Here is a 16,769-nt window from a genome sequence, read left to right as displayed (position 1 = left end):
GGGATAAGCAAGGAGAATTAGTGTGAGAATGCGACACTGTTGTTGGATAAAACCGAATTGAGGGCAAAGATGCCCTGGGGGAAAATGAAGAATATGGAATAAAAGAGAGCTGTATCTCCAGTACTACAGTTACTACTGTGCTTCTGTTTTCTTAAATCTTATAGTCATTGTGTGTTCACTAACTGATGTGTGAGTAGGGAGGTGGATTGGGCCTAAATTTGCCACTGATCTTGTAGATTCAGTTGAAGTTTGGAACTGGCTCTACTTTACTGAAATTGTGTCCACAGGCCTTTTCATGCAGTTAAGAGCTGTGCTAAATCTGGGTCTCCATTTGCAGACAAACCTATGTCTATACAGTTTGCACATGCAGAGGCCCAGTTCTGATTTGTAGCTGAATCCACATAAGTTGGGGCAAAGCTTGCTTCCCTGATCTTGTTTCCCAAACTTGCATGAGAATATTCAGTATGTACACACTGAATTGGTGTGCAAGGCTATCACCTGTGTATTAACTGTGTTGCATCTGCTGCTTTCAGCCGCAGTTTCCTTTCAGTTAAATACTTACTATTAATTTAGCAAGTCTTGGCATTTCAAAAGAAAATTATTTTTTAAAAATAATACAATTCTTTTAAAAGTTCTCCCTAGGCATCCAATGCCTTTTGTGGCAAAGAACATGTTTTATGATGAGCGTTGGAAAGAGAAACAGCAGCGAGGTTTTACTTGGTGGTTGAATTTTGTACTTACTCCTGATGACTTTACTGTGAAGACAGACATTTCTCATGGTAAATAAACTTCAGAATCTTCAATAGATCAGAAAGCTTGCGTTTATATCCAAGGCTTGTGCCGGAGTCTATAGCAGCAATTACTATGCTTGTCATCCCCTGCCTGGGATGGGGAACCCCTGCCCCCACCTGCTTCCTCCCCTGGCCCCACTAACCTGGCCAGTAAGGGAAGGCTCAGGGTGGAGAAGCACGTATGCATTCCTGCGGTCCTCCCATCATGCTGGAAAATGAGGTCAGGAGTGCGCGTGTGCAGGAGGTTAAGTACCTGCTGCCACCCCCACTCTCCTGACCCCTGCTTGGGCCCCTGGCAACCCTGACAATTACTGTAGCTGTTCTGTTGTCTTGTTCAGTCGTCTCTGCTTCATGTAACTTGTGTAGTATTGTTATGGCTGTTCTTGTTCATTGAAGCTGCTGGGCATCTACTCAGTGCAACTTGTGATGAACCTATATTTGTTTTTTAAAGAAAAGAAACAAGAACTGTTCAGTAGGTGTGTGCACCAAACAAAAAAAATTAGGTAAATCCAGATTAGGAATATCGTGCCCCCAACGCCCTGAATACCAAACTGATTCTAATTCATTTTAGTAATATCAGAGAAATTTGTTAAAATTCAGCTATTGCTTCCTATGGGAAAATCAGTCTGGGGCTATATGATGGGCTGGAGGCATATGTTTCAAGAAAACTTCACCAAATTTGCAGGCCAGCTACTCCTGACTGTCCCCCCAAGTTTCAGGGAGATTGGACCCTAGGGGTCAATTCTATAGACCCCCAAAGAAGGTACCCACAGCCGCTCCATTGATTCCTATGGGGGGAGAAGTCAAAGCTGACTCCCACTGCAGAAGCAGTGTGGCAAGGCTGCCATGGCCAAGGCCCACTCCCAAATGCAAGCTGAGCTCATCTCAAAGAAAGCCCAACTGAACCAGAATACTAAACCTAGTTCGCTATTCACTATTTTTGGTTTGGAATACCCAGGTTCCACCAAATGGGCCAAAATTCAATATTTTAATCCAAATACCAAACTGAACTGCATGCCAGAGTTAAAGATGTCTTCTGTTGAGTACTACTTTCTTGGCACGCTTTAAACTGAGTATTAGATAAGCCTTTAACACTGAGAGAGTCTAAATAATAACTGTATTAGATTTTCATAGTAGTATAGTAGTTCTTATTTCAAACGTAAATCCTTTAGTTCATCTTCGTTCTTCTGTGCCTCCACACATGGGGACTGCGCAGGCGCAGGCCAGCCGCCGGAGAATTTTCTAGAGCTTCCATGGCTCCGAAGGGGCCGTTTGTCGCGCGCCTCAGCGACCGTTTTCCCGCCCAAACGGTCACGTGATCCTCCAGCGACCAACGGCCCCTTCCCTCAGTTCTCTTCTTGCCGCCGCTTGGAGAGAACGTGAGCTTCGTTGCTCTGTGCTTTTTTGTGCTTCGTGCTTTATTCTGCTTGATTGCTTGGCTTTTGACTTCGGACTTCGTGACCTCGACTATTCTTCGGATCTCGTTTTGGACTTTGTTGTGGACTCGGTAATTTGACTCGGACTGTTCTTGACCTTCCTTTCGCGTGCCCCTGAAGATGGCCTCAAAGGCTCTCTTCAAGCATTGCCTCCAATGCCACACTAAAATGGCCAAGACCGATGGCCATGAACTGTGCCTGTTCTGTTTGGGGGAGACCCATAATGTAACGGCCTGTAAAATTTGCCAGGGCTTCACCAGCAAGGCCCGACAGGAGCGCAAGGCCCGTCTTAACTCCTCCCTGTGGCAGAAGGTCATGTCCGGAGGCGCCCCGTTGCCCTCCTCCAAGGCCGGCCCTAGCCCCTCTGCCGAACGGCATTCCAGAGCTGGCTCAGTGGCCTCCGCGAGGTCGGGGTCGAAACCGCGTCCCCCGAGTGCCTCGGCGTCGAGAGCGGCCTCTCCAGCGCAGGGACCGGTGCGGCCGCCCCGTAGCGCATCTTCCACCAGGTCGGATCCGAGACCAGCTTCGGAACCGAGGATCCGTCTACCGAGTCCCCGATCGGAACCGACGACCGGGTCGATTCCGGTAAAACCTAAGAGATCGAGGCCGAGGTCCCCTTCGAAGGCGAAGAGCGCGTCGGTTCCGAGGTCTTCTTCGGAACCGGCGAAGAAGAAGAAGAAGACCAAACATCACCGGTCGCCGCATCCCGCTCCCCAGGAAGAGGTCATCGTGCTTCCTCACACGCCTTCCCCTCATCTGGATTCCCCGGAGCCAGAAGACATCTCCGTTCCGGTGCCGGATCCGATGGCCTTCGAGACGGTGCCCGCAGAATTCTCTTCGGGACCGGAGCCGAGCCCGCGCCGTCGGATCCGAACATCGCCTGCTCTTCGGTCGCCGAGGCTGGAACCGAGCCCGTCTCCTCGTCGGAGCCGTCCGTCGCCTGCCCGTCCGTCTCCACCAGCTGCCGGTCGTGAGCGACGTCGGTCTGGGGACAGTGTCCGATCGGCCCGGTCCACTGCGTCCCGACATCGACAGGCCTCCTACCTCCCCTCGCCATACCATTGCCAGTGGGAAGGGGCACCTGCGGGTTTCTCCGTGTCGGAACCGAGGCCTTCGACATCGAGGTCGACGTGGGCTCCCCCTCCGCACCAGGTTCCGGAATCCCAGCTCGGTTCCGATGAGGAGGATGTGGAGAGCTTTGGCGGCTACCAGTCGGAGTCCTGGTCCGAACCATCGCCAGCTGAGGAGCTGGTTCCATCTGCGGACTCGCCATTCGAGGACCTCCGCATCTACGCCGACCAGATGGCAAGGATGGCCAAGGCTCTCGAGATGGACATCTCCTCGGCAGTTCCCCAGACCAAGGACAAGCTCCTCAAACGCATTTACGGAGACAACCCGGCATACGTTGGCTTCCCCATGCTCGAGGGTCTTGAGGAAATCGTGGAGAAGGTATGGCAGGTGCCCTGCGATCAACCTCCAACATCCAAGAGGATTGAGCAGCTCTACAAGATCAAGCAGGGTACCTGGCCGGCGCTGGTGAAACACCCTCCACCTTCCTCCTTGGTCACAGAGGAGTTCAACCCCAGGCGATCGGGTCACTCCTCGGTACCTGCCGATAAGGAGGGCAAGAAACTGGATGCCATGGGCAGGCGCCAGTACATTGTTTCTTCCCTGGGTCTGAGGATTGCCAACTATCAGACCATCATGGCAGGGTACCAGCTGTACCTCTGGGAGAAGTTGGCATCCTATACACGAGACCTCCCTCCTGAGCAGAAGGCTGTGGTGTCCCTGCTGCAAACAGAGGCTGTGAGGCTGTCTAAGCAGCAGATGAACGCTGGAAGCCACGCTGCTGACACTGCTGCTAGAGGGATGGCTTCGGCGGTGGTCCTCAGGCGCCACTCCTGGTTGCGGTCTACGGCCCTGTCCCAAGAGGTGCGTTCCAGAGTGGAGAGCATGCCATTTGAGGGGGACTCGCTCTTTTCCAAAGCGACCGACGAGACCCTGAAGAAAAAGAAAGAGGACCGGCAGACGGCGCGGTCTTTGGGTCTGGCTCCAGCGGACAAGCCCTCCTCCAGGTCACGGTACGCTCCCCGATCTGGCCCTTACCATTACCAGGGCAGATACCATCAACAGCGGCCGGGCTACCAGCAGTATCCTGCCTACCAACAGCGGCCCTACCCTCCCGCACAACAGCAAAGGAGGCGTCGGCCCTTCAAGCCTCGTCCGGCACAACAACCGGCCCAGCAGAAGGATCAGCAGGGCACCGGGAGGCAGTACTGACGGGTCACGCCAGCCGTATCCCCGAACTTTTCGGACAGACTTAGTCCACTCCTCTCTGAGTGGGAGTCAATAACATCTGACTCATGGGTCTTAACTATTGTTGAACTGGGATACGGGCTGGAGTTCGTTGAGCTGCCTAGATGCAGTTCACCCCTGACAGCTGTCAATAACACTATGGCCGAGCTGGATGCGGAGATCGTGTCGCTCTTGGCCAAGGGTGCTGTGGAAGAATTGCCCTATGAGGACTCTGTAAAGGGATTCTTCTCTAGGTTCTTCCTGGTCCCTAAGAAGGATGGGGGCTTACGTCCCATCTTAGATCTGAGGGGCCTTAATGCCTTCCTCAAGGTGACCAAATTCAAAATGGTAACGTTGGCGGCTGTGATCGCCTTGCTGAAACAGGGGGATTGGTTTGCGGTTCTTGACTTAAAAGACGCATACTTTCACGTGGGCATACGGAAGGAGCACAGGAAGTACCTGAGCTTTGTTTACCGGCAACGGGTTTTCCGGTATAAGGTGCTCCCCTTTGGCCTGTCCACTGCCCCACGAGTGTTCACTAAATGTGTGGCCCCTGTGGTTTCCTTCCTACGGGAGGAAGGCTGTACCATCTTTCCGTACCTCGATGACTGGCTCATCGTGGCTGAATCAGAGTCTAGGCTGGTGCAGGACATTGGCTTGGTACTTAGCACTTGCCAACGCCTGGGGCTCCTGGTGAACTTGGGGAAATCCAAACTGGTGCCCAACTGCAAGGTGTCCTACATTGGTGCACTGTTAGACTCTGTGGAGGGTAAGGCCCTGCTCCCCTTGGAGAGGGCTCGGTCCCTAAGGGGTCTAGTGTCCATGTTTAAGAGGAACCGATTCCAGTCTGTGCGCACTATCCAGTGCTTACTAGGGCATATGGCAGCGGCCACCTCTGTGGTGCCTTTCGCTAGGCTGCGTATGCGCCCTCTACAGAACTGGTTTGTGCGGAGGTATGATGCTCTACTGCACCCTCCGTCCCTCAAATTCTCTGTCCCGAGGGTCATCCTCTCCTCCTTGGACTGGTGGCTGTCTGATGACAACTTGTTTAGAGGGACCCCTTTCGGGTATCAACACCATGACATCACGGTTACCACTGATGCCTCTCTGTTGGGATGGGGGGCTTACTGTGGTGATGTGTCGGTGCAAGATGTCTGGTCTGACAGGGAAAAGACCCTCCATATCAATGTGCTTGAACTAAGGGCCATTCGTTTCGCACTTGTGTCTCTTACAGCACTGCTGAGAAATCGTCAGGTCTTGGTGCAGACGGACAACACGACTGCCATGTACTACGTGAATCAGCAGGGGGGCACAGTGTCCATGGCCCTGTGCCGGGAAGCCACACTCACTTGGCAGTGGGCTATCAAGAACGGCGTGTCGCTCCGTGCTATACACGTGGCTGGGTCGGACAATGCCCGGGCAGATGCCCTCAGCGGGGTCCCTTTACTGGAACACGAGTGGGAACTGAACGTAGAGTGCGTTGGGCCGATCTTCCAGATGTGGGGTCATCCAGTGATAGATGTGTTCGCCACTGCGGCGACCACCAAGGCCCACACGTTCTGTTCCAGGGCAGGGAGCGACCCCCTCTCTATTGGGGATGCCTTCCAGTTTACGTGGACGCAGGGCTTGCACTACATGTTTCCTCCATTCCCCTTGATTCCCAGGGTCCTGTGCAAGATAGAGGAGGACGGGACGGACTGCATCCTGGTGGCCCCCTTCTGGCCGCGGCAGGTTTGGTTCCCGAAGCTCCTGCAGATGTCCCAACGGACGTATGTGAGTCTGCCCCCTCGGCAAGACCTTCTCCTGAACGGGAGCCTGGTCCACCACGATCCCAGGAAGCTGCACCTAACGGCTTGGCGGATCGTTCCTCCCCGATAGGCTTTACTGACGAGGTACAGAGGGTTCTCCTGAATGCTCGTCGGCCATCCACTAGGCGCGCTTATGCGGCCAAGTGGCGCAGGTTTGAGCTCTGGGCACTTGCCAAAGGAGTGGTGCCCGAAAACAGTCCCTTGGGGGTGGTGTTCGAGTATTTGTGCCACTTGCGTGGCCTGGGCTTGAAGGCTTCCTCCCTCAAGGTCCACCTGGCAGCGATATCAGCTGCTCACACCCGAGTTGAGGGTGCTACGGTGTTTTCTCACCCACAATCCCGCCAGTTCCTTAAGGGCATGTACAATCTTTACCCACCTGTGTCAGCGCCAGTGCCTCAGTGGTCGCTGTCCTTGGTGCTCTCACGTCTCATGTTGCCTCCATTTGAACCTATGGCTACATGCCCCTTGGATATGCTATCCTACAAGGTAGCATTCTTGGTGGCCGTCACATCGGCCAGAAGGGTCAGTGAGCTGTCTGCACTGAGGTCTGACCCTCCCTTTCTTGTGTTTCATCCCAGCAAGGTGGTCCTGCGTCCCTGCCTTGGGTTCCTGCCCAAGGTGGTGTCCGCCTTCCACCTCTCGCAAGAGATCTCACTGCCTGCATTCTTTCCTCAACCTTCCTCTAAGGGGGAAAAGGCCCTCCATTCCCTAGACTTGAAGAGGGCCCTAGCCTATTACCTGGATAGGACGAAGGGATTCCGCTCCTGTCCTCACCTGTTTGTATGTTTTGGGGCCAAGGACAAGGGTAACAGGGCTTCCTCACAGACCCTGTCTAGGTGGATTGTGACGGCCATTAGCAAGGCCTATTCCCTGGCAGGGGTGGCTTGCCCGCTTCATGTCAGAGCCCACTCCACGCGGTCCCAAGCATCCTCTTCGGCACTCCTCAGGGGGGTGCCCCTGGTTAACATTTGTAAAGCAGCCACATGGTCCTCTGCAGACACCTTTGTCAGGCATTACGCCGTTGATGTCAATGCGGAGCAGGATGTATCTGTGGCCAAGGCTGTCTTACACTCCCTTTTTTCCTGAGGGAGTTTTGGAATGACTTTCTGGGCGTACCTGTTGGGTACCCTTGATTGAAAGTGTGTATATATGTACCTGGGGGTGTGTATATATGTAAATATTGAGTATTTATGTGTCCTTACACAGTATTTTTACATAGATGTATATATGCATATCTATTTATTGTTGATCTTGTTTGCTTAATAAAATTGTGTTGGACTTCACCCCCGCCTTCCTTATTGTGTGAAGCTTGGTACACTCCCATGTGTGGAGGCACAGAAGAACGAAGATGAAAACAGGGTTAACATACCTGTAACTTATGTTCATCGAGTTCTTCTGTGCTGACACACAACCCTCCCTCCTACCCCGCTGTGAACTCCAATGCACAATACTGTGATGGCTGTAACGGATATTGGTGTTTTTAAGGTGTTACGGCTGAAGTGTGTTGGTCAAGCGGCGGCAAGGGAGAACTGAGGGAAGGGGCCGTTGGTCGCTGGAGGATCACGTGACCGTTTGGGCGGGAAAACGGTCGCTGAGGCGCGCGACAAACGGCCCCTTCGGAGCCATGGAAGCTCTAGAAAATTCTCCGGCGGCTGGCCTGCGCCTGCGCAGTCCCCATGTGTGTCAGCACAGAAGAACTCGATGAACATAAGTTACAGGTATGTTAACCCTGTTTTATGTAGCATTACTAGACACCTAACTGACTTTCCTGTGGTGGTATTTGTTGAGGTTTGGGGGTATGTAAAACTATCCATTAAAATGTGAAGTAGGCAGCCAAACAAATAGTTGGAAGGGGGTAAAGAGACTGTTAATTTTCATCATTGGGTAGAATAATCCAGGCATACAACTTCATTATCCAGTTGAAAGTGTATGTGCTCTTGGCAAGTATAGACCTGAAAATGGCAAAGCAGGTGGCTCCGGATAATTCGGGTCAATTGGCTGCAGAAAAGTGTCTTTTTAATGCATAAACTTAACATGTTATTTCCCCTCCTTTATCAGTCAATGCAGCATCGCTTATTTTGGGAACAGAATCTTGTCATAAATCCAGTGTTTCAAAGGCACCAACAAAAGAGGAAGTTTCATTAAGAGCATATTCTGCTCGGTGTAAATTGAACAAACTCCGTCGCTCAGCTTGCCATTTGTTTACCTGCAGTGCAATGGTTAAAGCAATAAAAAGGCTGGAGGTTGAAATTGAAACCAAACACTTGCTAGTTCGGAAGGACCAACATCTATGGAAAGATATTGGTAAGAATGTAATTGTTCTAGATCTTGTTTTTATTTATATATTTACTTAGTGGTGGGTATTTTTGTGCCTGTTTTGAAACAATGCATAGCCTTAAAATTTGAAAGAATGTCGTATTTAAATGAATCTTTGATCTTTACACTTACATCTTACATGTTTTTATTTTAACAATCAAAATTCAGGATTTAGTACAGTTTTCACTTTATTTTTGCCATGTTGTAGGACAACGGCAGAAAATCCTCAACTGGCTTTTATGCTACAATCCACTGTGGCTGCGCATAGGCTTGGAGGTGAGTTTGTACTCTTCTAAAGTTTAAAGAGCATTCCAAGCAGCTTATTACATGAACCAACACTCTTGTAGAGACTTGCTGAGTTTGGTCCTGGAATTAATTATTCTGGCCCAGAAAGTGCTGGGAACCTAAACTGGCTGTTCTCACCTGGTGCATCATTATACTTTCTAGCCTGGGTTGAGTGGAGTTTGGTGGGCAGGTACCTGCAGTTGCCAGAACCTGTAGGCTCAGTGAACAGAGGCACATTCATCTATTGAACAACAACTTCTATATGTTCTGTAGTTGCCACCTTCCCCCTACATTATCTTGTCAGTTTTTTTGCCTTCAGAATTCCAAATGTTAAGATAATCTTGTAATTCAAGTCGGGTAGAAGTGCATTTGGCGGTGTGTACAAAGGGCAGCAAGGCTGATAGGACATTTTGGAGGTCTTTCCTTCATAGGGTTGCCGTAGGACGGAGGCGACTTGACAGCACAATAACACGCACAAAGAAGTGCATTAAATCTGCTGCCTCTCTTCGTTTCTCGTTCCTTTTCCTTAGTAACTGGTGCTGTATACATGAACCACTGCAGCTTTCTGTCATTCCAGCACCATCTGGTACTTCGCACGCAATCCACCTCTGATGCTTCCCTGCCACTTCTAGCCTCAGTGAAACCAGGGGCGGGATGCCAAACAGCAGTGATGGCTTACATGCAAGTACTAGAAAGGAGTTGTACTGAGTGTGTGAGCCTCCTTCATCTTCTCCTTCCCCACTGTTTGCCTGCTATCGCTGTAGTGGCTACCTCTGCCTTTCTGAGCACTAGCCAGTGCTAAGTACGTATCAGCATGTGTCCTCCCACTCCAGTCAGCCTAGGCTGGAAGGGATGTGTATAATGCACCAGGTCACATGCAGGATTAATAACTAGTGCCCTTCCACGGCCTTCCAGGGCAAGGTCATGGCAAACATAAAGCCTTAATTGATTCTCAAGGTCAAACAGCATGTATTGGCCTCTGTATATAGTACCTTCTGTGGCAAGCTGCATGATAAGTTCTTTTAGAGATTGTAGATTGTGTTTATGGATTGCTGAAACTCTTTTGGCAAGCTACCTTGAGCCACTGGGAGTAGAGTCTTGGACTTTTTGATGGGCTTCCTTATCTTGTCAGGTGTAGATATAGCAAACAGGAATTCTGTTTAGATTCATAGCTGGCAAGGTAAAAAAAATGAAGGAACCAGGATATTAGAATGAAACAAAGTGGCTTGGCTCTTCATGTGACTCTTGAACTGCTTAATAGGTGGACATAGTAAAGAGGTATGATCTCTACATTTGGAACCCTAACTGCTCAAGGATTTGTGATATATTTGGGGATCTGAGCCTTACCCATAGAAGTGCTAAGGGGAAAACTTAAATTGTATCTTACCTGTATTTATGTCTCTTCCAATTGCTGAAGATCTGTATTATATTGCTGTAAGGCAATTATTTGGCTAAAAATAATTTGCCCTATTTTAACAGACTGTCTATGGCGAACTGATAGCCTTGGAGAATAATAGCGATGTTACAGGTTTGGCAATGTTTATACTCAGTCGCTTGTTGTGGAACCCAGATATTGCTGCTGAATATAGGCACCCAACTGTGCCTCACCTTTATCGAGATGGTAACTTTTTTTGTTCCCACTTTTAAAAATCCAATTTCTAGCTGAAATGCACCTCTCTATAAAATTAATTCTATATTTGTAGGTCATGAAGAAGCACTGTCCAAATTTACACTGAAAAAACTCCTTCTACTGGTTTGCTTTCTTGATCGTGCCAAATCATCTAGAATTATTGATCATGACCCTTGCCTCTTCTGTAAAAATGCAGAATTTAAGGTACTCAAATTAAGCCTTTACTTATTGTAGGGGTGTTCATAATTCTAATTTCTTGTGCTTTCCAAAATTTATGTAATTTAAAGATTTGCTTTTTATTTGGGCAATATTTTCAAGCCTGGTATGGGTGAGAAAAGAAATTTAAATGCTAAAGTTCCAGGATGCCAAAACAAACATATTTTCCAAATACTGGAGGAGCTAGCCTTTTGTTGTCACATAAGGCTCTGTTCATGTAGGAGTTCAGTATTCTGCCTAATTTCCAGGAATATTTGTAGTAGTTTGTGTGTGATTTATTTTATGTTTTCTTGCGATTGATCAGTGCCTACTTGTAAGAATGATGTTTGTTGTTTTTTTGGCATTCTGAATGCAAATGGGAAACCTGGGTTTGTAAATAACTTTGTGGAGCCTTCCAGTAACTTAAACTGGTTATCCTTGCAGCAAATTTTTGAATTTAAAAAAAAAGCCTCTACAACATATTAGAGTAAACTTTACATGATAGTGGGTAGTAGTAATGTATGTTAATGTATAGTGTAAGACTTTGCACAAATTATCAGTCTGTACCAACTATGCTAGGCTTTTTTGCAACCTTGGACTTGCAACCATGGGAGATCTCTAGTAATTAGCAGTCTTATTTTAATTATCATGATCTGATTCAAAAGCAGAGATTTTTTTTGCTTACCAATTTATGTGTAACATCTAATTTATTACTTTAGTCCAGCAGAGAGATATTATTGGCATTTTCCCGAGATTTTCTAAGTGGAGAAGGTGACCTTTCTCGTCATCTTGGCTTCCTGGGCTTACCGGTTAATCATGCGCAGACTCCACTTGATGAGTTTGACTTTGCTGTAGTAAATCTAGCCACAGATTTGCAGTGTGGCATTCGTCTTGTGTAAGTTGTTGAATTTTGGTTATCCTATATTACAGAAGAGTTCTGCTTGAAGAAAGTTACTTTGTAACATGGAATCTTTGTATTTTCAGAAGAACATTGGAGCTTCTCTCAAAAAACTGGAGTCTTTCAAAGAAGTTAAGAGTTCCAGCAATAAGCAGACTTCAGAAGATGCACAATGTTAATGTTGCCCTTCAGGTATTAAAGGACCATGGAATTCAGCTGAAAGATGAATATGGTAAGAGTTGAAAAGTAGTACTCAGATAAGTATTTATAAAACAAAAATGTATGGAATCTGGTAATCATTAACTGCTTTGTTTGATTTTTATAGGTTCAGGAATTGATGCCAAGGATATTGTAGACCGGCATAGAGAGAAAACACTGGCACTTCTATGGAAAATAGTTTTTGCTTTTCAGGTACTGCCTGATTAAAATATGGGTAGTTTTTATGGCATATACGAGTATGTATAGCAGACATTTAGGATTTGCAGTCTCATTTCTGCAGAATTTGAGCGTGGTACAGGATGTCAAATAAAACGGGCTGTCCATGGAAACAAATACTAATGTATTTCATGCAGTTAAGGTATATCAGTTGGCTATTAAATTAATATACCGTGTTTAGTTTGTGCCAAAATAGGGATATTTGCCAAGATAGGGATATTTACCTAAAAATTAGGCAATAAATTTAGTTTAATAACAGATTACACTTAGTACAGCCAAAATGCTACAGTTTTTGAAGTAAGATAAAATGAAGCTTGGTGGTGGTAGAAAGCGCCTACAAGTCATAGTTGATATGTGGCAACCCCTGTTGGGGTTTTCAAGGCAAGAGACTAACAGAGATGGTTTTCCATTGCCTGCGTCTGTGTAGCAACTTTGGTTGTCTTTAGAGGTTTCCCATCCAATTACTAACCAAGTCCGACCCAACCCTTAGCTTCCAAGATCTGACAAGGTCAGGCTTGCCTGGGCTGTCCAGGTCAGAGCCATTAAAACATATACAAAATACTGGTGTAAGAAGGTTCTTATTCCTATATTGGTTTTGGAAACATAAATGTGCCATTTTGCTCCCTTTTATGATGTCTGTATTGCTGACTCCCTGATTTCCCTTAATGTTCCCTTACATTTTTGCTGCCATCAAAGGCTCTCATCTTAGATATCTCTCAGGTTGGATTATTGTATAAGAAATCTTAGCTATAGATAATAACACGACAGAACAGTCAGCGCATGGGGGGGGGGCTGTGAGGGAAACAAGGGATCCTTTAGGCAAGATGTAACAAGCATTTTGATTAAACAGAAATAGTTATTTAAAAGTACATGTGCATAATGGCTGCAGATTATTTATAAATGTATTGGTTTCAGAATAGGTTCATAAGTTTGGAGGTTTCAAAAGAGATACAGATCCTTAAATATTTATTCACAGACCCAGTCACAAAGACTAATTTTTGACACAGTTGCCACTTAGGCTAAAAATAATAGAGTCAGTCACAAAGGTTTATTTCTCTCAGTTGCCACTTCAGCTGGATTCGTCCACAAAGCAGACCACACAAACTTCTTTTCTCAGCTCATTATTCACAGAATAACTCCTCACCACACAGACTTCCATACAGACTCATTGAACTAGACCTTTTCCTTCACCACTCTGCCTAGAACTGCAGTTCGCTCCACCCCAAGGGACAGATACCATCCAATTCCAGCAGCTTCACTTACTCATCTAGCCCCTCTCCTTACTTCAGAGGTCTGCATTTTAATCCATAGTAATAAATAATCAAAAACCCCACAATTCACCAGCAGAAACAACACACCAACTATTTATATAGCAAAACATTACAAAACAGTCTCCACTTTCTTAAAAACCTATTTTTCCATTTCCTCCCTGTTCTAACCCAAATCAATTTGTTAGGTCTGTTACCTAAAGCTTCCACAACATTTTTATTTTTGTTGGAAATTAATTTTCCATCTTCTTACAGTCTCATTTTTTTTACCAGCATTGCTACGTGTAAAAACAGTGTTTTTCATCTTCGTTCTTCTGTGCCTCCACACATGGGGACTGCGCAGGCGCAGGCCAGCCGCCGGAGAATTTTCTAGAGCTTCCAAGGCTCCGAAGGGGCCGTTTGTCGCGCGCCTCAGCGACCGTTTTCCCGCCCAAACGGTCACGTGATCCTACAGCGACCAACGGCCCCTTCCCTCAGTTCTCTTCTTGCCGCCGCTTGGAGAGAACGTGAGCTTCGTTGCTCTGTGCTTTTTTGTGCTTCGTGCTTTATTCTGACTGATTGCTTGGCTTTTGACTTCGGACTTCGTGACCTCGACTATTCTTCGGATCTCGTTTTGGACTTTGTTGTGGACTCGGTAATTTGACTCGGACTGTTTTTGACCTTCCTTTCGCGTGCCCCTGAAGATGGCCTCAAAGGCTCTCTTCAAGCATTGCCTCCAATGCCACACGAAAATGGCCAAGACCGATGGCCATGAACTGTGCCTGTTCTGTTTGGGGGAGACCCATAATGTGACGGCCTGTAAAATTTGCCAGGGTTTCACCAGCAAGGCCCGGCAGGAGCGCAAGGCCCGACTGAACTCCTCCCTGTGGCAGAAGGTCATGTCCGGAGGCGCTCCGTTGCCCTCCTCCAAGGCCGGCCCAAGCCCCTCTGCCGAACGGCATTCCAGAGCTGGCTCAGTGGCCTCCGCGAGGTCGGGGTCGAAACCGCGTCCCCCGAGTACCTCGGCGTCGAGAGCGGCCTCTCCAGCGCAGGGACCGGTGCGGCCGCCCCGTAGCGCGTCATCTACCAGGTCGGATCCAAGACCTACGTCGGAACCGAGGATCCTGGTACCGAGTCCCCGGTCGGAACCGACGTCCGGATCGGTTCCGATGAAGCCTAAGAGGTCGAAGCCGAGGTCCCCTTCGAAGGTGAGGAGCGCGTCGGTTCCGAGGTCTTCTTCGGAACCAGCGAAGAAGAAGAAGAAGACCAAGCATCATCGGTCGCCGCGTCCCGCTCCTCAGGAGGAGGTCATCGTGCTTCCTCACACGCCTTCCCCTCACCTGGGCTCCCCGGAGCCAGAAGACATCACCGTTCCGGTGCCGGATCCGATGGCCTTCGAGACGGTGCCCGCGGAATTCTCGTCGGGGCCGGAGCCGAGCCCGCACCGTCGGAGCCGACCATCGCTTCCCCTTCGGTCGCCGAGGCTGGAACCGAGCCCGTCTCCTCGTCGGAGCCGTCCGTCGCCTGCCCGTCCGTCTCCACCTCCGGTCGGTCGTGAACGGCATGGTTCCGGGGACAGTGTCCGATCAGTCCGGTCCACTGCGTCCCGGCATCGGCAGGCTTCCTACCTCCCCTCGCCATACCGTTGCCAATGGGAGGGGGCACCTGCGGGCTTCTCCGTGTCGGAACCGAGGCCTTCGACATCGAGGTCGGCGTGGGCTCCCCCTCCGCTCCAGGTTCCGGAATCCCAGCTCGGTTCCGATGAGGAGGATGGGGAGAGCTTTGGCGGCTACCAGTCGGAGTCCTGGTCCGAACCATCGCCGGCTGAGGAGCTAGTGCCATCTGCGGACTCGCCATTCGAGGACCTCCGCATCTACGCCGACCAGATGGCAAGGATGGCCAAGGCTCTCGAGATGGACATCTCTTCGGCAGTCCCCCAGACCAAGGACAAGCTCCTCAAACGCATTTACGGGGACAACCCGGCGTACGTTGGCTTCCCCATGCTCGAGGGTATTGAGGAAATCGTGGAGAAGGTATGGCAGGTGCCCTGTGATCAGCCTCCAACATCCAAGAGGATTGAGCAGCTCTACAAAATCAAGCAGGGTACCTGGCCGGCACTGGTGAAACACCCTCCACCTTCCTCCTTGGTCACAGAGGAGTTCAACCCCAGGCGATCGGGTCACTCCTCGGTGCCTGCCGATAAGGAGGGCAAGAAGCTGGATGCTATGGGCAGGCGCCAGTACATTGTTTCTTCCCTGGGTCTGAGGATTGCCAACTATCAGACCATCATGGCAGGGTACCAGCTGTACCTCTGGGAGAAGTTGGCATCCTATACACGAGACCTCCCTCCTGAGCAGAAGGCTGTGGTGTCCCTGCTGCAGACAGAGGCTGTGAGGCTGTCTAAGCAGCAGATGAACGCTGGGAGCCACGCTGCTGACACTGCTGCTAGAGGTATGGCGTCGGCGGTGGTCCTCAGGCGCCACTCCTGGTTGCGGTCTACGGCCCTGTCCCAAGAGGTACGTTCCAGGGTGGAGAGCATGCCATTTGAGGGGGACTCGCTGTTCTCCAAATCGACCGACGAGACCCTGAAGAAAAAGAAGGAGGACCGGCAGACGGCGCGGTCTTTGGGTCTGGCTCCAGCGGACAAGCCCTCCTCCAGGTCACGGTACGCTCCCAGGTCTGGCCCTTACCACTACCAGGGCAGATACCAACAGCAGCGGCCGGGCTACCATCAGTATCCTGCCTACCAGCAGCGGCCTTACCCTCCCGCACAACAGCAGAGGAGGCGTCGGCCCTTCAAGCCTCGTCAGGCACAGCAACCGGCCCAGCAGAAAGACCAGCAGGGCGCCGGGAGGCAGTACTGACGGGTCGCGCCAGCCGTATCCCCGAACTTTTCGGACAGACTTAGTCCACTCCTCTCTGAGTGGGAGTCAATAACATCTGACTCATGGGTCTTAACTATTGTTGAACTGGGATACGGGCTGGAGTTCGTTGAGCTGCCTAGATGCAGTTCACCCCTGACAGCTGTCAATAACACTATGGCCGAGCTGGATGCGGAGATCGTGTCGCTCTTGGCCAAGGGTGCTGTGGAAGAATTGCCCTATGAGGACTCTGTAAAGGGTTTCTTCTCTAGGTTCTTCCTGGTCCCTAAGAAGGATGGGGGTTTACGTCCCATTTTAGATCTGAGGGGCCTTAATGCCTTCCTCAAGGTGACCAAGTTCAAAATGGTTACGTTGGCGGCGGTGATCGCCTTACTGAAGCAAGGGGATTGGTTTGCGGTTCTTGACTTAAAAGACGCATACTTTCACGTGGGCATACGGAAGGAGCACAAGAAGTACCTGAGTTTTGTTTACCGGCATAGGGTTTTCCGGTATAAGGTGCTCCCCTTTGGCCTGTCCACTGCCCCACGAGTGTTCACTAAATGTGTGGCCCC

At 49.5% G+C, this 16,769-nt stretch overlaps 1 protein-coding gene across 1 annotated transcript in view; it reads left to right on the top strand.

Annotated features, from left to right (window-relative positions):
* Nucleotides 1-16,769, top strand: part of ASPM (assembly factor for spindle microtubules) — a 40,684-nt gene that overhangs the window by 5,241 nt on the left and 18,674 nt on the right. The window contains exons 5-12 of the mRNA XM_054981461.1: nucleotides 633-779; nucleotides 8,389-8,634; nucleotides 8,855-8,922; nucleotides 10,411-10,552; nucleotides 10,635-10,765; nucleotides 11,476-11,651; nucleotides 11,741-11,886; nucleotides 11,980-12,065. Of these exons, the coding sequence (XP_054837436.1) occupies nucleotides 633-779; nucleotides 8,389-8,634; nucleotides 8,855-8,922; nucleotides 10,411-10,552; nucleotides 10,635-10,765; nucleotides 11,476-11,651; nucleotides 11,741-11,886; nucleotides 11,980-12,065 (1,142 nt within the window). The remainder of the gene's footprint in view (nucleotides 1-632; nucleotides 780-8,388; nucleotides 8,635-8,854; nucleotides 8,923-10,410; nucleotides 10,553-10,634; nucleotides 10,766-11,475; nucleotides 11,652-11,740; nucleotides 11,887-11,979; nucleotides 12,066-16,769) is intronic.

Source organism: Eublepharis macularius, chromosome 5, assembly GCF_028583425.1.
Source record: "Eublepharis macularius isolate TG4126 chromosome 5, MPM_Emac_v1.0, whole genome shotgun sequence".
In the NCBI taxonomy this organism is placed as follows: domain Eukaryota; kingdom Metazoa; phylum Chordata; class Lepidosauria; order Squamata; family Eublepharidae; genus Eublepharis; species Eublepharis macularius.
The sequence above is the reverse complement of the archived record's forward strand: the minus strand, read 5'-3'. Positions and strand labels throughout refer to the sequence as shown.